General features: G+C 42.6%; 2 protein-coding genes across 6 annotated transcripts in view; both read right to left on the bottom strand.

The window, feature by feature from the left end:
- Positions 1-22,424, bottom strand: part of DHRSX (dehydrogenase/reductase X-linked) — a 263,670-nt gene extending 241,246 nt beyond the window's left edge. For all 3 annotated transcript variants that reach the window (XM_075853994.1, XM_075853995.1, XM_075853996.1), the window contains exon 1: positions 22,236-22,424. In XM_075853994.1, coding sequence (XP_075710109.1) covers positions 22,236-22,392 — 157 coding nt within the window. In that variant the 5' untranslated portion in view covers positions 22,393-22,424. The remainder of the gene's footprint in view (positions 1-22,235) is intronic.
- On the bottom strand, positions 1,480-22,322 carry LOC142743327 (E3 SUMO-protein ligase ZBED1-like). Of its 3 annotated transcripts, none has more exons than XM_075853987.1 (2): positions 22,236-22,322; positions 1,480-3,982 (listed from the first exon to the last, which is right to left on the bottom strand). In XM_075853987.1, the coding sequence occupies exon 2, from the start codon at positions 3,927-3,929 to the stop codon at positions 1,848-1,850; it is 2,082 nt and encodes a 693-aa protein (XP_075710102.1). In that variant the 5' UTR covers positions 3,930-3,982; positions 22,236-22,322; the 3' UTR covers positions 1,480-1,847. The 3 variants fall into 3 exon arrangements, with proteins under 3 accessions (XP_075710102.1, XP_075710103.1, XP_075710104.1); XM_075853988.1 differs by having other exon boundaries at positions 1,480-3,979; XM_075853989.1 differs by having other exon boundaries at positions 22,209-22,239.
- Positions 22,425-22,926: the final 502 nt, after the last annotated feature.

The raw sequence follows: 22,926 nt of genomic DNA, 5'->3' as shown, positions 1-22,926 counted from the left end.
TGAATCGAAGTTTGAGATGTTTGGATCACACAGAAGAACATTTGTGAGACGCAGAACAACTGAAAAGATGCTGGTAGAGTGCCTGACGCCATCTGTCAAGCATGGTGGAGGTAATGTGATGGTCTGGGGTTGCTTTGGTGCTGGTAAAGTGGGAGATTTGTACAAGGATTTTGAATAAGGAAGGCTATCACTCCATTTTGCAATGCCATACCATGTGGACAGCGCTTGATTGGAGCCAATTTCATCCTACAACAGGACAATGACCCAAAGCACAGCTCCAAATTATGCAAGAACTATTTAGGGAAGAAGCAGGCAGCTGGTATTCTATCTGTAATGGAGTGACCAGCGCAGTCACCAGATCTCAACCCCATATAGCTGTTGTGGGAGCAGCTTGACCGTATGGTACGCAAGAAGTGCCCATCAAGCCAATCCAACTTGTTGGAGGGCCTTCTGGAAGCATGGTGTGAAATTTTTCCCGATTATCTCAGCAAATTAACAGCTAGAATGCCAAAAGGTCTGCAATGCTGTAATTGCTGCAAATGGAGCATTCTTTGACGAAAGCAAAATTTGAAGGAGAAAATTATTATTTCAAATAAAAATCATTATTTCTAACCTTGTCAATGTCTTGACTATATTTTCTAGTCATTTTGCAACTCATTTGATAAATATAAGTGTGAGTTTTCATGGAAAACACAAAATTGTCTGGGTGACCCCAAACTTTTGAACGGTAGTGTGTGTGTATATATATATATATATATATATATATATATATATATACACACACACACATACATACTCACATACACACACACACGGCGGATGTCTTGAAGGAGTTAAAAAGCTATGTCCACCTTTGCAACCAAATTACTTTATTGCCTTAATGCATCTAAAATAAAGAAACTTTGCGATAAGTCTCGGTAAACAAAAAAAAAAAAAATGTCCTATTATTTTGTGTCTAAAGATTCTATGCAGATCTATCAATCACCATAATAACAGACAGCACACAAACCCTGTGTAGTTTGATTCTGCAGTCATACTTCCTAACATCTGTCGCACTTTTTGCGAACAGTTCAACGAGTTATCAAAAATAGGAGACAAATAGAAGAGGAGTATGGCTTCAAGGTCAGACTACACAGGGTATGTTTATTGTTTTGAAATCATTACATATTGCAAAGTTGCGTAATTTTTTATTTTAGAAGCAATTTAGTTGTAAAGGTGTATTTAAACTTTAAAGCTAAAGCTACATTATTTTAAAAACATAACTTTCTAATTTAACTAGCTACAGCTGTAGTCTACAGAAACACGGAGTTGTTAACTCAATTGTTAAAATATGAAAAAATATTTAGCCCCAGCCTTATGGCAAGCATAGCTTTCATTAAAGAAGATAACAATAGCTGCGGACTACATCCTGGTTAGAAGTTAGGAGACTTTCCATCAATAAAACCTAGCCTAATAAAAAAACACAAAACACAAAAAATATTAACAATGCTGAAAATAATGTATTTTTTAATTATACTAAATTAAAAAGACACTTAAAACAATGACATGGCAAACATTATCCTATTGCTCATGTAAACTGCATTGTTTAAAACCTACAATATGCTAGAAGGACAACTAACCACTGCTTTAAAAACAAGAGGACACATTTTACATTGTACATGTGATGTCAAGGCCCCAATTGAGTGTCTAAAACTCATTGATCAAACCAAAAGAAAATTTACAGCTCTTTCTACTTTCATTTTAACTAGACAAAATCTAATGTTTTTTGCTAGCCCATAAGACAAACACTGTAGCTTATAAAATATATATACATATATTTCATTTAAAATGTATCCCAAAGGCAAATTTTAAATGTACCCACTATCCCTAATTGAGAAGAAACTATTGCCTACAGTGACTGATTCATTAAAATTGAAAAACTGTTCTTGTTGCAAGCCCCAATCTCCTTCATCATCATCTTCTGGCTCTGCTTCAAAGGAATTTCGGGCATTTTCATACAAAAATACCTGTTCATCTACATGAGCAGGAGCTAATCTGTTTCTTTTTGCATTTACAACATTCATTGATGAATTAAAGAGCCGTTCAGGGAGGACTCTTGTGGGAGCAATGCACCAATATTTTTGGAGAACCTTTGGTAGAAGAGGAAATAATGCCAAACGATCAGACCACCATTTTAGTGGATCCTCATTTAGTCCTAGAACTTTTTGAGATTTAAAATTGCTCAGCTCCTCAACAACTTGCGCATGACATTCTTCGTGGTCTTCTGAAGGTCCAGACTGGCAGAATATTTCAGCTAGCATATTGTTGATGCTGCTTGAAGGAGGAGAAGTCGATGACATAGACATTTTCTTCATTGGGGGTTCTTCTGGAATTGTAAATACTTTATCCTCAGTTCTTGACATTTCCTTGCTTCTGTCCAGGAGGGTCTTTGCTTCCTCAATAACACGATTTTCAACCTGGGAACGTTCAAATGCAGATAGGAACGGAAGTCTTTTGTACCTGGGATCCAAAAACGTTGCAACATTCAAGAACATGTCTATGTCTGGCGTGTGCTGATATGTAGTAGTTAAAGTTTTGGCAATTACTTCCTTGGCCATGCTGATTTCTTTCTGGTCTGTGTCTTTGATATTCAAAGATGTGTTAAGTAGCATGTGTAGAAGAGGTTTTACCATACTTATAGTGGGATATTTTGACATGGACAACATTTCTGCCACTTGTTTAAAAGGTTGCAGGAGGTCCACAAGGCCTTCAATTGTATTCCACTCACTGGCTTCCAGCATAAGATGATGGTTATTACTATCCTCAACCAAAACACCTGCTATGGTAAACTGCTGTTCCTTAAGGCGCTGTAACATTACAAGTGTGCTGCCCCACCACGAAACGCGATCACTTATGAGCATACAAGAAGCTGTGTTTTGTTGTTTTTGTTTCTCACAAAGCATGTACATTGCAACTGTTGATAATTGAAAATATTCCACCAACTTTCTACACCTTGAAAGAAGTCCAGAGAGTTTTGGGAGTTGAAAAGCTTGCTGTATGCCCTTATTAAATGTTTGACCCACACAAGGCATGTCTATAGGAATATCCAGCAGAGAGCATGCCTTAACAATGTCTTTACTACAGTCCGTAGTAGCTCCAAAAACTTTTGGGCTAATCCCCCACTCAATAAATGTTTCATACAATACTCTAGTAATCGCTTCAGCTTGGTTTTCCTCAGGTACTTCAAGAGTTTTCAAACACCGGGAGCCTATGGTAAAAGAATTCAAATCAACAGTAGTCAAAAAGTGGACAAAAAGGGTCACATATGACCTGTTCTGGCTTTCACTTTTCCACATATCGGTGGAAATGCCACACCACAAAACATCCACCAACTCTTTTAGTATAGCATCTCTAACAGTGTGATATTTCTCCGGCAACACCCTGCTGCAAATGTATTTCCGGCTAGGAAGTTCATACCTTGGATCCAGAGTTTTCAGAAGAGATTTAAATGTAGGCTCATCCAATATGGAAGCAGGAAACATACCGTCACATATTAGATTAACTACAGCAGATGATACTTCAAGTTGTTTCTTGTCAAAAGTATGGCTGCTCTTCATTATTAAAGTTTCCTGAACAACTTGTTGGGATGTTTCTGGTTTCAACTTTGAGAAAGCAGCGGCAAACGCCTCTCTCATTTGCTCAGTGTTACTTTTCACAAATTCACAGAACTCTTCTGGGTGATTCTTCTCAAGGTGATAGGACAGATTGGAAGTATTCCCAGAATATGCAATTTGAGCCATACAAATGCGGCAATAGATCTTCTTCCACGTCATGATACATCCCTCAGCATCTGTGTCAAATCCAAAATACTTCCATACTTTACTCTTTGCTCTAGGATGTGCAACAAGTTTAAGCTCAGACTGTACAACTTCACTGCTTTTAACTTCCATTGTGTCGCAAGTGGTAGTCTTCAGTTAAGACTTCACTCAATAAAGAGTACCTGCTAAAGGCAGGAAGACAAAGATAAAATGAGGAAGAAAAACCAATTACATCACAAGGAACACGCAACAATTTTAAGAAAAATATATATATTTAAAATTCTTACACATGCGATAAATCATGGCCACTTAAAAATTACTTTTGATCACACTAGTTGAAAGTGTTATCGAGGATTAGAAAAGCATGGCCGCTATCTTCCAAAAATGGTGCCGCTCCTGTCCATGGCTTGTGTGTGGTATTGCAGCTCATCTTTATTGATGTATACGGGGCTCAGCTGTAATATCACACACAACCTGTGGATAGGTTTAGTGCTGTTTTTGGGCTAAAGAAACCATGATTCTCTAATCCTGTACAACCCCTTTAACAGTGCACTAGAATTGGAAAATTTAAACAAGGGTATACATTACTCCTTGCCATACACACTCAGCCATGTTCGAACAGGTTAAAACGTATTGTCTAGGATTGTTTATTTACTTTTGTCTAGGGAGATTTTTTTGTTAAAAAAAATTAATTGCAACACCCACTTATTCTTCATGAATAAGAGGGCTTGATGCAATTTTAAAATAAGCCGGACAACGCTTTTAGCCCCTTCCCTGCCAAGGACGTATCTCATATGTCCTTTCAGGGCGGTACTCAAGTGGACAGGGACGTATCTCATATGCCCTTGCTACTAAAGATTCTAGCTCAGGCTCTATTGCAGCTATAGCTTAAAAATAAGACCAAGATCACGGTTCTAGTCGCAATCTAGCAAGTTAGAGCAGGTTTAAGTGGGAGCTGCATATACTTGCAGCTCTCATTTCAGCCCAGGTTAAAAAATAGGGAAGGGGGCAGCAGGGACATGCTGACAGCGTGCAGGGAAGGCATCTGTAATCCTCCTCCTGTCCCTGTATTCCTTCAGATGATCCCAAGGGGAGAGGTAACATGAACTTTTGTCATGATTCCCCCCTTTATCAATCAGAGAGTACATTTGCTCTATGTCACATATGGGCTGTTCCCAGAAAAAGAGTAAGAAGATGAGCCCTTGCTCATCTAATTATCCCTCTGTGCCTAATTACACTGCTATTGACTTCACCACTCAGAAGTTGATCATTGTTCAGATCACAGTATTAAAACAATTCGCATCTAGCACTCACACTACACACACAAATAGCAACGTTTCTAAGTTTTACACTGTCCATATCCTGTCTGTACCGATCATTAGCATAAAATCTGCTAACTGCTTCCCTAGCAATATACGTTACATACTACAGTCATAGCGACAACCATTATCACTAGAGAGGAGTGTCTTATACATATCTAGTGGAAAAGATTTAATTCTGACATTGTCACCCACCTACTGCTGCCATTAACAATAGTTTCCAAATAGTTGCACACAGAAAAAAAAAAAAACAATCAGTATGTGTTAACACAGTGGTTCCCAATCTTTCGGAGGCCGGGACTTTTGTTTGGGACACCCCACTTCGCCCCATTTCGTTTGACGTATGTCAACATCATTCCTAGCTAGATGCCGGTACTTAGCTTTATTTGAAAAATAAGTCCCTGCAACATCAAAAACAACAATAGTTGTGAAGGCGGGAAGGGCTTGTCGCTGAGGCTCGAGAATAGCCGCTGATGGTGGGTCAAGTGACCTGACCCATCCACCAGTGGCCATCAGAGGAATAGCTAGGGGTTTTGCACAGGGGGGGGGGACGGGACATCTGAGTAGGCCCCAACCCAACGGGCCCGTTACACAGTATAATGTTTCCCATACAGCCTCCTGAGAACGCACATACAGTGGAAACCGGGACATGCCACCGCGTGGTTCGTGACACCCTGGAGGTCTTCACCCGATACCCCAGGTGGTCGTGACCCACACTTTGGAAGACACTGTGTTAACAAAATATGTTAGGTTTAGGGATGAAAGTTATGTACCTATATAAACCCCTAATTTAATTTGCATGCAAAAAAATGGTTGGTGCATTTCTGCGGTTTTGTCGTTTCTTTAATATACGTAACGGTGAACATAGACATGTGTGGTTTGAATGAACTCACATCTTACCGTTTTTTTCTCAAATTTGCATTTCATGCCATTTTTGTTTATAATCATTGTTTGATGCAAAGTTGCGTAAAGGTGGTTGTGTGTATAATTTATTAAGTTGTATTTTTATACAACACATGTAATGCGCTGCCACCTCTCCACGCTCCAGTATCCTGCTCTTGCCTCCTCGCAGTGGAATCTAGACTATCTGTGTGCCGCTGGGATCACTGAGAGATCATTTAAACAATATCCTTCACTGTTTTCCATTGACATGTGAACACACCCTGTTGCTAGTGTTGTGTTGTTTAACTCTTTCTATGCTGCATTGCCTTTTAGCTGTTCATTCCATTGGCTGCTTCCATCATGTGGTCAATCAGCTGTGCTACTTAAACCAGCCTGGACCTTCCCTCAATACCAGGTTGTCAATGTAGTTGTGTAGCAGGTAAACAGGTGAAATCCAGCACGTCCTCGTTTAAACCGAATCCTGTCATTTAAAACCCTGGTTGGTATTCTATGTAATGCTTACGTGTTTCGAGCTGTTCAGGGTCTTAACCATAGCAACGCTATTTGACCGTTATCTACAAATGTGTTAAAAATATATACTACTGCAGCCGGACGTAGCAACGACAGATGAGCTTGTTTGGACCAGAGAATTATCGGTAATGTGGAAGCTAGGGAACAGGAGCAGGTTAGAAGTACCACAGGTATCAGGCGGCTTGAGGCAGTGGTCAGATATCTAAAAAAATAATAATTAAAAAGCAGATACATTGACATATATACAAAATTTGAAGTCACCTCACCCAAACTGTTGCCTGTGTCTCATGGCGTCGGCGTCCAGATCAATGGAGGGTGCACGGAAGGACTTGTTGAACTCAAGACATGAAAATGTGCAGCAGGTAAAATCCAGCACGTCCTCGTTTTAAACAAATCCTTTATTTTGTCATTTAAAAACCTGGTCAGTGGGGGCGTGGCTTGGCGCGCAACGGGAGCAGTCGCATGACTTGAGAGCTCCGCTGTGGTCCCGTGCTATATTGATCCTGTGAATATCCTGATCGTTCCTTACCTTCATCATTACGTCCCGGAGATCCAGGCAGCAGTCGGGTGGTAAGAGTGGAGTTATGGGCCCCACGAGAGGTCAAACGGCCACTGAAAAGCTACAGAGCTATGCCCGGGAAGATATCAAAGATGGCGGCCGTGCTTCCCTGCAGCAGCGCTCAAAGGGCAGTGAGACGCCTGGCGGGACGACATCTTCCTCAGCGGTGGTGGAGGAGACAGAGCCGGAACCTACCCCGACAGAGGTGATGAACAAACTCCTGGCAGCCATATCAGCATGCAAGACCTCCCTGACCGGTAAGATGGAGGAGGTGAAAATTGATATAGGCCTCATCAGGCAGGATATGCAGGCCTTGAGAGAACGAGTGACACATGTGGAGGATAGAGTGTCAGGGGTGGAAGACAGGATGGCGGCCATGCCACGTGCAATTACGGATCTGGAATCCATGACGGAGTTATTAAAACAAAAAAATTATGATTTGGAAAATAGGCTGCGCCGGAATAAAATCCGGATAATAGGAATGCCTGAGAAATCGGAGGGCCAAGATCCGGGCGAATTCATATCTAAGTGGTTGAAAGAGATACTGCCAGATGCACCTTATTCGCAGGCCTTTGCAGTAGAAAGGGCACACAGAGTGCCGGCAAGACCACCTCCACCGGGGGCCCCTCCGAGGCCGATGCTGGCCCGGTTGCTTAATTGTAACGACAGGGACATGATCCTACGTCAAGCCCGCCGACTGCAAGGAATTAAGTATAATGGCGTTGCTATATCCATATTCCAGGATTTCTCGGCTGATCTACAAAAGCGCAGAGCTACGTTTATGGCGGTGAAAAGACGGCTGAGGGATCTCAATATCCCATAGTCTATGGCGTATCCTGCAAGGCTGCGGGTAGTGGATAACGACCGTTCTATCTTTTTTAACTCTCTGCTGGAGGCCGACGATTGGGTGAGAGGGAGGAGATCGCCCCGCCGCGTGTGATCCCTTTGGAGGGTGAGGATGGAAAGTGCTGGAATTTTAAAGATGATGCTGGAGTTTCTCATGCGCCTGATGCAGGCTAAAAGGTTTCTTTTTGCTGGTTGATCTCCTGTGTTTAAGGAGGGATTCCAATGTTATGGTACACCCAACTTGAAGTCTTACCCGGCAGGTGGATAGATCCATTTCATTTGAATGGACTGTCGGGACTATCAATCTGTTACCATTCTGTTCATGGAGCTTGGCCTATAGTGGGAAGGAGTGATCCGGCCGAAGTGAAGAAGGGGTCTCAGTTGAGAAACTGCAGGAGAGATCCTGGTATATGCGCAGGAAGCATATTACGGTTAAATATTACTGATATATTGTTTACACTGCTGATTGATTTATAGTCCTCCTGTACGAATTTATGGAAAGGGCTTAAGATGTAATATGGTGTTTGAAGATGTAGATAGGGAAGGATACGTTAACACTGCCTAATAGCACGGGGCCTTCCCCGTTACTCTTTGGTGCCACGAGGAGGGCATGATTCGGCAATGGCCTATGTGTCATCTCGCATTGCCGATACAATTTACTGTTTATATGTTAGTTCTGTCGTTTATGTTTTTAATGCCGTATTTAGCCGAAATTATACTCATTTATGAATGCAAATGTCTAAAAAGTCATACAGTGCAAAGAAGGTGGGGAAAGGTCACTAGGGAAAGTATATTGATATTATGCAGGAGTCGGGAGCCATCTTCCCTCCGAGGCAGACATAGTTTCCGGCCCCACTAATGGCGTCTATACCGATCGTGTCTTGGAATGTACGGGGGCTGGGTACCCCGAGGAAAAGGGCAGCCATTTTTGCATGTATCCGTAAATTTAATCCCTCTATAATATGTCTGCAAGAGACGCATTTAATCCCAGACAAAGCGAGATTATTGCCTAGACCTTGGATCCAATGGTCTTCACACTCTTTCCATACGTCCTACTCCCGGGGGGTATCGGTATTAATCCGCAAATCTCTGAGGTGGGAAGCGGTCAAACTTAAAGTGGATAAGGAAGGTAGATATGTGTTTATACATGCTTACATCGACACTATACCATTTGTATTACTGGGCCTATATGTTCCTCCTCCGGCGAATATACAGATTTTACATGAGGCTGCCGCATTTGCTGCCGCTTACCCACAAGCTACGGTACTGGGCATGGGGGACCTTAACATGGTCATGGATCCCAAATGTGATAGATTTAGAGGGGAAGTGGATTGTGGGGTTGCATCGGTGGCTCCAACAGAGTTGAATTTGCTATTTCAAGAAATGGGTTGGATAGATATATTTAGGTGCAAACATCCGAATGTAAAGGTATACTCATGTCATTCTATCGGTAGGAATTCCCTGTCCCGTATAGATTATATCTTTGGGAACACTCTAATGGTTCCGATGGTAACGGATATTTCTTATGAAGTAAGGGGAGTGTCAGACCACTCTCCGATGGTAGCGCGTTTCAATCACCCAGGGCCTGTGAGGATTGGTAGCTGGAAAATTCATCCATTCTGGCTCACCCCGATAGGGCCGCAAGATCGCATACCAGATCAATTGGAGGTTTTTCAAGATACCAATAACTCGTGTGATAATCTTAATATTTTATGGGATACCCTGAAGGCCTACCTTAGAGGCTGCTTGCGATCTACAATCTCCTACATAAAAAGGGAAGCGGCAAAGGAAGAGGGTCAGTTGGCACAGCAATGTAAAACATTGGAGGGCGAGTATATAGAAAACCCATCTGAAGCAAATAAACATGAATGGCTGACGATGGGCCGTAAATACTTATTATTACTACAAGAAAAAGCTGATAGGAAACGGTTTTTTGCTCGGCAAACCTATTTTGAATTGGGGAACCAATCAAGTAAATTGCTGCCTCATTTAATTCACCACAACTCTCAGAGCTCAGCAATACTAAAGATTAAGGACAGTCAGGGCCGTGAGTTGACTGATACCCCTAGTATAGCGGCCCGATTCACGCAATTCTATAGGGACTTATACTCCTCCCAGTCTACGTATGATTGGTCCGAGTGTGTATCATACTTGGAGGACTTGAAATTTCCACAGTTAGATGTGGCAGGCAGGGATATGTTAGAACTCGATATCATGGAAGACGAGGTTACACAGGCATTGAGGGATATGTCGAAGGGTAAGGCATCGGGCCCAGACGGGGTTCCATTGGAGGTATATCTTCGTTACTCTGACCAGCTCATTCCCCCATTATGCTCTATGTATTCGTATGCCCGGGGGAGGGAAAACTACCGGACAGTTTCTATGATGCCACAATTGTAGTGTTACTAAAACCTGACAAAGACCCTAGGGACTGTAGTTCTTACCGCCCTATTTCATTACTGAATCTAGACTACAAGATACTTGCAAAGGTACTGGCAAATAGACTGAATAAGGTGATATTACAACTCATCCACCCGGATCAGGCAGGCTTTATGCCGGGGAGGTCCACATCTGACAATATACGCAAGGTTCAAATTTTGGCTCAAATAGGAGAGGCACTGAAGGAGGACTGGGCAATGGCATCTCTTGATGCGGCCAAGGCCTTCGATTCCGTTGAGTGGGCATATTTGTTTGAAGCATTACAGAGGTTTGGTTTTGGCCCGATTTTCATTAAATGGATAAAAATCCTGTATAAGGATCCGAGGGCACAAATTTTGATTAATGGTATAATGTCCCCTTATTTTCAACTCCGTAGAGGTACCAGGCAGGGGTGCCCTCTCTCCCCGCTATTGTTTGCAATAGCTATTGAACCTTTGGCGATACGTGTAAGAACGCACCCAGAATATAGGGGAATAGTAGTGGGAGGACGAGAGGAGAGGATTAGTTTGTACGCCGATGACGTGATATTGTATATGTCATACCCGAAGGACAACTTGGGACTAGCTATTGAAATCCTGAACCAATTCGGTAGATTTTCTGGCCTACATGTTAATTGGAACAAATCATTTTTCATGCCTTTGAAGGAAGTGGGGTGGGCGGATGCAGAGCACGGTCTGCAGGTAGTGTCGTCCTTTAAATATCTGGGTATTATCATAAACAGAGACCATAGGCAGGATCAAATCACAAACATATTGCCTCTGTTAGACTATATCAAGCTCAAATTCAAGGTGTGGGGGGCACTCCCACTGGCATTGACGGGTCGCGTAAATTTAATTAAAATGGTTATTCTGCCAAAATGTCTGTATGTTCTGGAGCACGCAGCCATACCAGTATATAAGGCCTTTTTTAAATCCCTACATGCATTATTCCCGGCTTTTATATGGGGATCCAACAGATCTAAACTCAGCTTGGCTACTCTGCAGAGACCTAAACAGGAGGGGGGAATGGCACTACCGGACTTGTTTATGTACTATCTAGCTGGGCAGTTGAGATATCTACAGCTATGGACAGGGTCGGACCCGTTACCAATGAGGGAACAGCACCTCGCTACATATTTGCATCTAACGCACCTTTGGCCAGTGCTAGAAAGCTCCCCGGGAACTTATAAAAAAATGCTCCCAATCCACAAGGTGGCAGTGCAGGCATGGACGGCGGCCAAACAAATTTATGCATATGCAGATATACAGGTGGACATGCCACTATGGGATAATCCCCTTCTTTCACATCTAATGGAGGGGCAGGCCCCCTCTTTCTGGGATGGCTTTGAGGTACGTAGAGTCGGGGATGTGTATACGGATAATGCCATTAAATCCTTTGCGCAAATGCAAGAGGACTTCCAAATCCCTAGGAAAAGCTTTTATAGATATCTACAGCTGCGACATGCTCTCGCAAGTCAATACCCTAGGTCAGACCACGAATTCTCACGATTCCCTTTGATTGGAGTTTTTAAATCACAGGGCCCCCGGGGGCTGATCTCGGCTGTCTACACGGCCCTTATACAAGCTAAACTGGTCAATGTCAAATTACCGGTAAAAGATAAATGGGAGAGCCTGATACCAGATCTGACAGGGGAGGAATGGGAGGATGTACTTTCATCTCCTATGTCTGTATCACCGGCGGCAAATAACAAAATGATTCAATTAGCTATAGTTCATCAGAGTTACCTCACGCCGGTGAGACTGCATAGAATGGGCAGATATCCTAGCACTGAATGCCACAGGTGCCGTTTTCCCCAGATCTGATTTCTGGCATATGATCTGGGATTGTCCAGTGGTGGCCTCCTTTTGGGGGGAGGTGTTGAAAGTGGTTGAGGAAGTGGTGAAGCAGCCGATCCCCTTTTCACCCAAGATTTGTCTATTTGGGGTGCTGCTTGAAGATCAGTGGCCATTCCACATACGTATTTTATTGCAAGAAGTATTGTTCATGGCAAGGAAAACCATAGCACTTCGGTGGATGGATCAGAGACCTCCTAGGGTGACGAAATGGAAATCGTTGATCAATTCCATTATTCCATATGAGCGAGTATTATATAAGAAAAGAGGGTGTATTGGTAAATTTTATAAAATGGCAGATTTGGTGTGATTCATCGTGTACCCTGTATACTCCGCATAGATTCACAGACCTGAGGGACCAGTTGTTGCAACCTTGAGGAGGACGGATGTTGCATGATGGGTTACTTATAGGATTTCTATATTTTGTATGGAATAACTCAAATTGGCCTGGAAAAGTATTTTGCCCGCTGGGATGTTATTACTGAGGGTTAACTATGTGATCTATTAGGTTATGACATGCTAAATACCACCATAGCCACTATGCATCTGTGTTCAAAATTTGTATGACTACATAAATGTGTTTATTTTCTGTTATGTACTATGGACATTTGTATTGTACAATTCTTTCAATAAAACGAGTTTAAAAAAAAACAACCTGGTCAGTATTTTATGTAACTCTGAGCGTTTCAAGATGTGCAGGCTCTTAATTATAGTAATGCTACATGCGTAATACTGTCACGATCTAGGGGTATGTGGACCCGCTAGGCCGCTCCGGCCATCGCAATGTAAGGGACGGCGGCAGTACCCCCCCCCCATCTTCTTAGGTCCGGAGCGTAAGAGGAACTTCCTTATAAGGGTAGGAGCATTGAGGTTCTCTTCTAGCTCCCAGGACCTCTCCTCAGGACCAAACCCTCTCCAGTCCACTAGATAGAATTTTTTTCCTCCTACTCTTTTATAGTCCAGAATCTCTTTTACCTCTAACACATCAGACAACCCGCTGGGAGCAACTGCAGACCTACGAGCTTTACTGAAGCAGTTTAGAACCACAGGCTTAAAGAGGGACACATGGATTGAGTTGGGGATCTTGAGAGTGGGAGGCAACCAAAGTTTATAGGATACAGGGTTAATCCATTGCAGAACTTCGAAAGGACCGAGGAACCTGGGAGCCAATTTGTGAGAGGGCATCTTGAGACTAATGTTTCTCGAGGATATCCAGACCTTGACTCCAGGAGAGAACGGAGCAGGAACTTTTCTCCTTTTATCTGCATGCTTTTTCATGCGGTCCACTGCTTGGAGGATCGCAGACTTAGTTTGCTGCCAGATGTGAATAAAAGTCCCAAAAGAAGAATTGGCTGCTGGTACCTGAGTCATGGCTGGCACAGGAAGAGGAACTCGAAGATGCTGGCTGTACACAATGTAGAAGAGAGACAAGGCAGTAGACTCACTTGTGTGATTATTGTACGAGAATTTCGCCCAAGGCAGAAGTTGCACCCAATTGTCGTGTTGGGCAGAAACAAAATGATGCAGATAGTTCTCCAAAATTTGCCTAACTGTTCACTCTGAATTTACTGGTTTGTCAGCTGACTCTCATTTATAGAGGATGAGGAGGGAGCAGGAGCAGAGTGAGGGAGAGGCAGAGGAGAGGCACAAAAATGCTGCAGCTGCTCATAGCAAGTGTTATATCTCAGCCCAGTGCTGAATTCTCAGGTACACTGCCCATTATGGCTGTATAATCTACTCCATGTTGCAGCTTCTATACATATGTGATAGACAGAGATAGGAGAACAGGATTCCCCTCTTCTATCTGAAAGGAAAAAAGCACAAAAACATGGCGCCACATCGTGTAGGTCACCAAAGAAAATTGATATAAAGTGTAGGGGTGAGAGTATTATGCTCACCTAGTATAGTTGTGCAAATGCAGGCACAACACTAATGCAAGCGATAAAAGGTAATGTTATGGTGATGCAGCAGCTAGGTCCAATCCGGTTACCAAGCAAGGTAACCGCAAAGTACAGTAGGTATTTGAAAATGAAATTTAAAAAGATGAGCCATAAATAGCGCCAATGGACATGGCCATGATGGCCTGAGGAAGAGACTGGTCCAGTGTTGAAACGCGTAGCCATTCTTATTTGCAAATAAAGCCGTCGTTGTCACGTAGGGTGCGTGGACCCACTGGGCCGTACCGCCTTGACGGTATGGCAGCTGGCCAACAGGATACAAGACAAAGTCTATAGTTCGAATAGGTGTACCTGTGGTAACTTCAGACAGTAGCAAGAAAGGCTCGGATGGGACCATGGCAGCAGGCAGACACCAGGCGTGGTGTAACAAGGCAGGTGTAGTACTCAGTGGAGTACAACACGACTCCAACTCTAAACGACACTTGGACCAGGATACAGGTAGCAGGAACGGGAACACTGGGAACTGGAAAACACTTAAGGAACCATTTGCAGAGACGAACATAGGTAAACGACAACAACGCTCAGGCAATACAGGATTGGCCAGTTCCCTTCTTATAGTCCAGGGTGCTCATGGGCCAATTTGGGTATCTAATTCAGCTGGCCCTTTAAGAGAGGGCAACGAGCATGCGCGCGCACCCTACGGGACACAGCAGAGTGAAGCGGGAGCGCTGGCGTCTCCTGAAGAGATGCAGGCCAGCGCTCACTGATCCATGGCTGCGGCCGTCAGGAGGTGAGTAAACCTGACGGCCCACGGCCATGGGTGTTACAGTCATATTCATCATCATCCTGGAATCTTCATTGTTGATAGCAGCGCTATTTATGGCTCATCTTTTTAAATTTTATTTCCAAATACCTACCTCTTCTATCTGTGCAGTGTATAAAAGACATTACAGCGTCTCCCACTAGCTCAGATAAAAATGTTAGGCTGCCGGTTAACATTCCAGATACAAATCATATAATGGCCAGAAATAGTTTAGGTGCGGAAAAATTCTACAACGTGTAGATGAGATTACTCGTACTTTCATTTCATTTGTTAGTACTGTATTATACTGCGGATTTGCCTCGAAACCAGATTTTTGATCTCTACAGTACGGGTGATTTGATGAAACATACTTAATCCTATGTCAACATTCACGTATGTATGAACTTTGCACATCTTTAACTTTTATTGTGTGGTGCGGTGCATCTAACTTTCTGCTTGAGTCACTTTAAGCCACATATATAAATTTTTATGAAAAATTACACTTTGACATAAAATTATAAAAATACACTGCCTGTCTAAACGTTTAAAAATACAATTTATTGAATGTTTAATGTAAAAAATAGGGCACTAATTGCCAAGGATCTGAACACAGGCGTTGGCAACACAGATCATAGATGCCTTGTGGAGTGTGAATGGTGGCCAACCACTGAAAACACTAAATTGAAAGTGTATAACAGTTAGAACATGATCAGCCCATCGCTACAAAACTCCACAAACGTAGTAAATAAATAATAGTTTGTCTAGTTGCCACAAACAAGCAAGATTCCCAACGCGTTTCTGTGCCTCTAAAAAAAAAATAGAGGAGTGTCCGCAGGAGTATAAATTGCCTTGATCTGTCTCAATGCCGGTCAGTACATATTATGCTGCAGGATTCCGCCGAAGATTTCTAACTCACTACCGCTCAGCACATATTATGCTGTAGTATTTTTGTTTCAAAGGCGTGCAGCAGACACGGATGACTGGTCTAAGCACGCGCCGGAGAAACAATAGAGCCTTATATGGCTATAGCCCCATCTACCTGGATCGCGTCAATTTGAACTGAACCAATCAGTGATTAAGACGTCAGTTACTGACACCAACAGATCGGGACGGCCCCATGGTAACGGCGCGACCAATAGAAATGATGCATACAGCATCAATGGTATCGGGGGGGGGGGGGAGCTGCAGGCGGCTATGTAAACAATGCTGCACAACACTGAAGGAGCCAAGGTGAGTGACGGATCATTAGTTTAATTAGGAGAGTTCACAAAATTAAGACCCGAGAAACGGGTTATAATGCTAATGAAAGGATCCTATTAATGCCCCCCCCCCCCCCCGGTTACAGATAGAACGAAGATAGACCAGTGCAGGTCTATCATCATTAATGCAAAAAGCACCTATATCAATGGAGGTGGAGACACATCGGTGGAATAAGGGTATCGCATACAAGGAGGTATGTCAGCATACATTAGGGCAGGCGGAGATATATGCTAGACATATATAGTTGTAAAAATAGGAAGTGAAGCAGCAACAAAGAATAAAAACAAGTTGCAACAAGGTACAAAACGTTAAAGAAAGGGTAGGTAGGATATTTGTTCATTTAGGCCCAATGATTTGATGGTTTGCATCCTGAAAATCCATTGGGCCTCCTTCTGCAAAATCCGCCTATCCCAATTGCCACCTCTGGCTGGTGATGGAACAAGTTCCATCCCCTGAAATTTCAGGACCGTCAGGTCCCCTGAGTGGCACTCCCACACATGCCTAGAGACCGATGTATCACGCTTCGTGTTGATGTCACCTATATGGTCCCTAATTCTCCGCCTAAACTCACGTTTAGTTTTGCCAACATAGTGTCTAAATACACAGGTAATGAGATACACTACCTCTTTAGTGAGGCAATTTATGAAAGATCTCATATTATAAATTTCTCCAGTTGTTTTACTCCTAAAGGTTTTACTGTTCCACACAGAACTGCATGCCTTACATCCTCCACACCTATGCGTTCCTTTAAGATTGGATGCCAACCAGGTTCCAGTGCCCCCAGCTTCAAGGTGACTATGTACAAGTCTGTCTTTTATGTTTCTACCTCTTTTGAACGTGATCTGGGGTCTCTCACCAACAAGGTTCCCTACATCAGGGTCTGCTTGCAGGATATCCCAGATCTCCCTTTCCTATAGGGGCATTAATAGGATCCTTTCATTAGCATTATAACCCGCTTCTCGGGTCTTAATTTTGTGAACTCTCCTAATTAAACTAATGATCCGTCACTCACCTTGGCTCCTTCAGTGTAGTGCAGCATTGTTTACATAGCCGCCTGAAGCTCCCCCCCCCCCGATACCATTGATGCCGTATGCATCATTTCTATTGGTCGCGCCGTTACCGTGGGGCCGTCCCGATCTGTGGGCGTCAGTAACTGACGTCTTAATCACCGATTGGTTCAGGGCCAATTGACGCGATCCAGGTAGGTGCGGCTATAGCCGTATAAGGCTCTATTGTTTCTCCGGCGCGTGCTTAGCCAGTCATCAGTGTCTGGTGCACGCCTTTGAAACAAAAATACTACAGCATAATATGTGCTGAGCGGTAGTGAGTTAGAAATCTACGCCGGAATCCTGCAGCATAATATGTACTGACCGGCATTGAGACAAATGAAGGCAATTTATACCCCTGAGGACGCTCCTCTATTTTTTTTAGAGGCACAGAAACGCGTTGGGAATCTTGCTTGTTTGTGGCAACTAGACAAACTATTATTTATTTACTACGTTTGTGGAGTATTGTAGCGATGGGCTGACCATGTTCTAACTGTTATACACTTTCAATTTAGTGTTTTCAGTGGTTGGCCACCATTCACACTCCACAAGGCATCTATGATCTGTGTTGCCAACGCCTGTATTCAGATCCTTGGCAATTAGTGCCCTATTTTTTTACATTAAACATTCAATAAATTGTATTTTTAAACGTTTAGACAGGCAGTGTATTTTCATATCTAATTAAACGTGTACCTTACACACTGAATATTTTGGACTTTGACATAAAATTGCAAGAAAGTGGCTGTGTGTAAAACAAAAGACAAAAAAAAACAACAACCCACTAAACACATCACGATGTCACAAATGTTTGTGGTAGGAAAACTCCTTCATGGGTACACATCATACACTTCCATTCACAACACCCAGCTAGTAAAACAAGTAAAAACGCCCAGATGTTTGTTACACACACAATACACGCCCAGTTGTACTTTTACTTTAAACACGCCCAGTTATACTTTTACAAGCCTCATTTGCATAAATATAAAAATGCTTATAACTTGGACAAAAATGCTCGTTTTTGAAAAAAAAACAAAAAAACGTTACTGTTATCTACATTGCAGCGCCGATCTGCTGCAATACGAGATAGGGGTTTGAAAATCTGGTGACAGAGCCTCTTTAAGCCAAATCTAGGGTGGCATAAAAAGGAGAAAAGTGTCTAGCTAGAAGGCACCAAATGTATCATACAGCATTCACCACTGTGATAAGTTTGGTGCAACTTGTGACTGCTTGGTATAAGCTTACACTGTCTAAAACTTAGTAAATCTGTCCTATTGCCCCAATGTAAGCTCAACCTTATAGTTAAATCATAGATTAAAGAAGAGTTTCACATTTGTTCTGCTGTAGTTCTGGCAAACCACTTTGTAGGCTAGCATAAGTAAAAGTTAAAAAAACAAGGATATCTGGGCGCTGGATTCCGTTTAACAGTCTACACTTGCCTGAGGAAGACACCTGTTCGGTGCTGAAACGTGTAGCCCTATGAAATAAAAAAAACTTGTTTGAACGGATTCCAGTCTATGTCTTTCCTCCAGCAGCAGATATTGTTTTTTAGCTTTATTTATGCTATTTATTGTGGATGCTTTTGTGCACAACCGGCCAAGGAGAAGATGCAGCTGGTCCTAAACTGCTCAAAGCTCCGTACAGAGTTGTGCCTGTTTTTAGGTCATCTCACCCAGGTGAGAAGTTATATCACCCTCCATTCTCAACAGACCAAAAAGGTTTCTTCACTATGGAGGGCCGTGGTTTTATTTCTTTGGGTTCCCACACAGCGTACATACTGCAGAATTTCCGCAATGGAATTCTATGCAGAAATTTACAGTAGCAGCAAAGTGGATAAGATTTTGCAAATCTCAGACCAACACTACGGAAATAAAATTGCAGAAAATTGTGTGTAAAGTGTTCTGCGGTGAGACTTTCGAACCCGCAGCGTGTCAATTTATGCAGCTTATTCTGTGTGGAGATGCTGCGTGTTTGGCCCATAGACATCAATGGGGAGCATATATTCCGAACTAAAAAGTTGAGTTGTGTTGCAATTTGTACAATGAATCTGCAGTGGAATGGCAGTAAAAACTGCAGAAAATCCCCAGATGTACATAATGTTTTCTATAATCAATGCTTTACACTACGTCCACAGTAAAATCGCGGCAGTTTCCGCAAGAATTTGATGTGAATTTCATTTGTTTACTGTGTCACAATATTTTAAAAGCCGTAACTTTTTTATTTTTGCACCAACAAAGCTGTGTGAGAGATTGTTTTTTGCAGGACGGGCAGTTTTTATTGGTACCATTTTGGAGTAAATGTGACTTTTTGATAACTTTTTATTCCATTTTTTGGGAGATGTGACCTAAAAACAGCAATTCTGGCATTGTGTTTATGTCTTTTTCTTACGGCGATCACCGTACAGGATAAATTCTCTGATAGTTTTAAGGTTTGGGTCGTTGCTATACCAATAATGCGTAGTTTATTATTGTAAAAAATAAATAATAAAATGCAATAATAGAAGACTTATGGGGGAAAAAAGGCAAATTTTTTTAACGGAACTTTTTTGTACATAATTTTCTTTTTTTTTTAGTCCCGCTAGGGGACTTGAAGACCTGCACCGCTGATCGCTATCCTAATGCATTGCACTACCCACGTAGAGCAATGTATTAGAACTGTCAGTTTCACACTGTCATAAAGCCTGTCTTATGTACTTGGCAGACCAGGAGGCCATTGTTGGGCTTGCTGTTGCCATAGCAACCCTGCAATCGCGATGCGGGTGTGCAGATCAGCTGCAAACCACTTAGAAGCATCTAAGGGGTTAATTGACCGGATTGGTGATTGTTCGGGTCCTGGCCGTTACTAGGGTTGCACGATGCATCGAAATTTCGATATTGTTTCCATACCGTGCACCCTCAAACGGTTCAATACCGTTAACTCATGTATTTTGATACTACGCTGTGCGGCCGCACAGCTAAGTATAAACACATGAATGTTGTTAGAGCGGAGCTGCGGCTGTGTAATACAGCCATTGCCCCGCTCCTGAGCCTTGACAAGTGTGCGCGCGCGGTCAGCACGATGCGATGCGACCAGCACTGCACTAATGAACACCGCCACTGAAGACAGAACATGGCGGGCGAACAAAAGCCCCCCCTTCGTTCTGTCTTCAGTGCCTGCGCCGCCGCTCAGCGCATTACCTCATGCTGATCGCGCGCACTTATTGTCAGGAGCAGGGCAATAGCTGTATTACACAGCCACAAACCCGCTCCAACTGCGGAGATTAGTGAAAAATAAGAAAAATAAAATAATGTTAAATTAAAAAAAATGCACACATTTTTTACAATAACCATTAAAATAAGTCTCAATACATAAAATATACACATTCGGTATCGTCGTGACCTTAATAACAAATTTATATTGTCATTTATGGTGTTTACGCAGTTCTAAAATTAATAACTGCTTTCTTTCACTTATTAATGTGAGGCACGAGGTATTATGAATTTTGAACCTTCATGTGCCTCACCTTAATAGTAATTAACCTCATCATGTACCTCACACATTAACCCAATGTTGTCCATTATGACTGTGAGTAACATGATGGGTTAATTACTATTAATGTGAGGCACATGGAGGTTCAAAATTCATCACACCACGTGCCTCACATCAGAAAACGGAAGAACTTTTTTTTTTTTTTATTATTATTGTTGGCAAATTATCGTTTTAGCACCGAGTATCGAAATACTACACAAAGTATCGGTATCGAAGTACAAATTCTGGTATCGTGACAACCCTAGCCGTTACAGCAGGGTGTCAGTTGTAATATACAGCTGACACCCGGCGGTGATGGTGCAGGCTCAGCTTCTAAGTAACTGTTCTGCGTTTATAATATATTTTATTCATGAATTCCTCGGCTTGTCATTATCCAGGAAGAACATTTATTGTTTACTTCCAGTGGAGAAAATTCTATCCATGGTCATGTAACGTACACACAGGTGTATGGCTCGTTACAGTTACAGTATGTGTATGAGAAATGTGTCTAACGATCCCAGCACCTGTGTGTAGAACATCACAAGCATTGGCATAATGTATACGTCAGGAGCTTTCCACGACATATACATTAAATGGATACCAAAACAGCCTATGGGTGGCAGATATCATGGCATCCGTCACAGCCTTCGTTTAACGTATGCATTGGGAGCATTTTCCAGCGTATGCGCAAAACGTATGGCAAAAAACGTGATGTGAATGGGGCCTAAATTGTAAGCACAGCTTTACAACAATCAATTATCGTCACCATTGATTAAAGTGAACAAATCATAACAATAACTGATGGGCTCAGCTGTGCCTACTTTAGTATTGGTACAACAGATTTATGCCCAGTGCCAACACTGCATTATTACATAAGAGTGACGTGTCTTGTCAAAATAGGAGAGATAACTCTGCATCATTAGAAGGACTATGATAAAGCAGGGGGTGATGTCGTGGGGACAATCCGGAGTTAAAAAATATTTCGGCCCATGTAGGGGGTCACAAGAAAAGACAGAGTGTGACGGTCGTGACATGATTTCTGCATTGTTGTCTCCGCTCACGTTTCTTCCCCAAACTACTGTGCGTAGTGTCCCGAGGAAGACTCAAGGTCATCACATTTCCGTCCCCTCTATCGCACGCTCCCTCTATTGTACGCCCCGCTATCGCGCGTCCTTCTACTTCCATAAATTGTTATCGCAAATATGTAAAAAAGTAATTGGGGGACACAATCCTGTCCCGACATGCGCAATTAATTCTCTTTACAGGACCCCTTTGCTAAGACAACTGTATGTTGCAGACGATTGGACAAAGCCCCAGCTCACAAGAACAGGATCATCGAGATATTGCGACATAATGAACATCATATCTCGACTGTCTGTGCATTGTCAACGTGAGTAGTGGTGACGTCACGACATATGTGACATATTATGACAGGAATATAAGTCACAGCTAAATAATAACATAGTGATAAATGCAGAGACAAGTTTCTTTACCCCTCTTACTCCCTGCCCATGTCTGACCTGGGAGAAGGAAGGAGCGACCGAGCAGCTGCTTGAGGATGACTTCCATGGCGATATAATAATTCCTGAGCACCGGCAGAATGACACTGAGAAGCCACATGCCTGCTGTGTTGTAGCCAGGGATGAAGCGTATACTAGAAGGCAGATGATAGATCATAGTAGGCAAAGGACCTTTGATGATGTCATGATCATGTGATTTGTCACGTGTGGGAGGAGTCAGATTCCAGGCTGTGCTGCCTGAGGAGTTTCATGTAGTTCTTTCCCAATTATATGAAAATGTTCTCATGAGCCGGGAATACAGATGTGTGCGCTTAATGTACCTGAGAGACGGCAGCGCTGCCTGCCCTACAATACAGCCACAGCTCTACACTGCATGCTTTATATATACACAGTCCTGCACTGCATGCTTTATATATACACAGCTCTGCACTGTATGCTTTATATATACACAGCTCTGCACTGCATGCTCTATATACACACAGCTCTGCACTGTATGCTTTATATATACACAGCTCTGCACTGTATGCTTTATATATACACAGCTCTGCACTGCATGCTTTATATACACAGCTCTGCACTGCATGCTCTATATATACACACAGCTCTACACTGCATGCTTTATATACACAGTCCTGCAATGTATGCTTTATATATACACAGCTCTGCACTGCATGCTTTATATATACACAGT

Source organism: Rhinoderma darwinii, chromosome 2, assembly GCF_050947455.1.
Source record: "Rhinoderma darwinii isolate aRhiDar2 chromosome 2, aRhiDar2.hap1, whole genome shotgun sequence".
Classification (NCBI taxonomy): domain Eukaryota; kingdom Metazoa; phylum Chordata; class Amphibia; order Anura; family Rhinodermatidae; genus Rhinoderma; species Rhinoderma darwinii.
The sequence above is the reverse complement of the archived record's forward strand: the minus strand, read 5'-3'. Positions and strand labels throughout refer to the sequence as shown.

Excerpts from the sequence above, each read along its gene's own strand:
- LOC142743327 (XM_075853987.1), bottom strand. The coding sequence starts at position 3,929 with ATGGAAGTTAAAAGCAGTGAAGTTGTACAGTCTGAGCTTAAACTTGTT.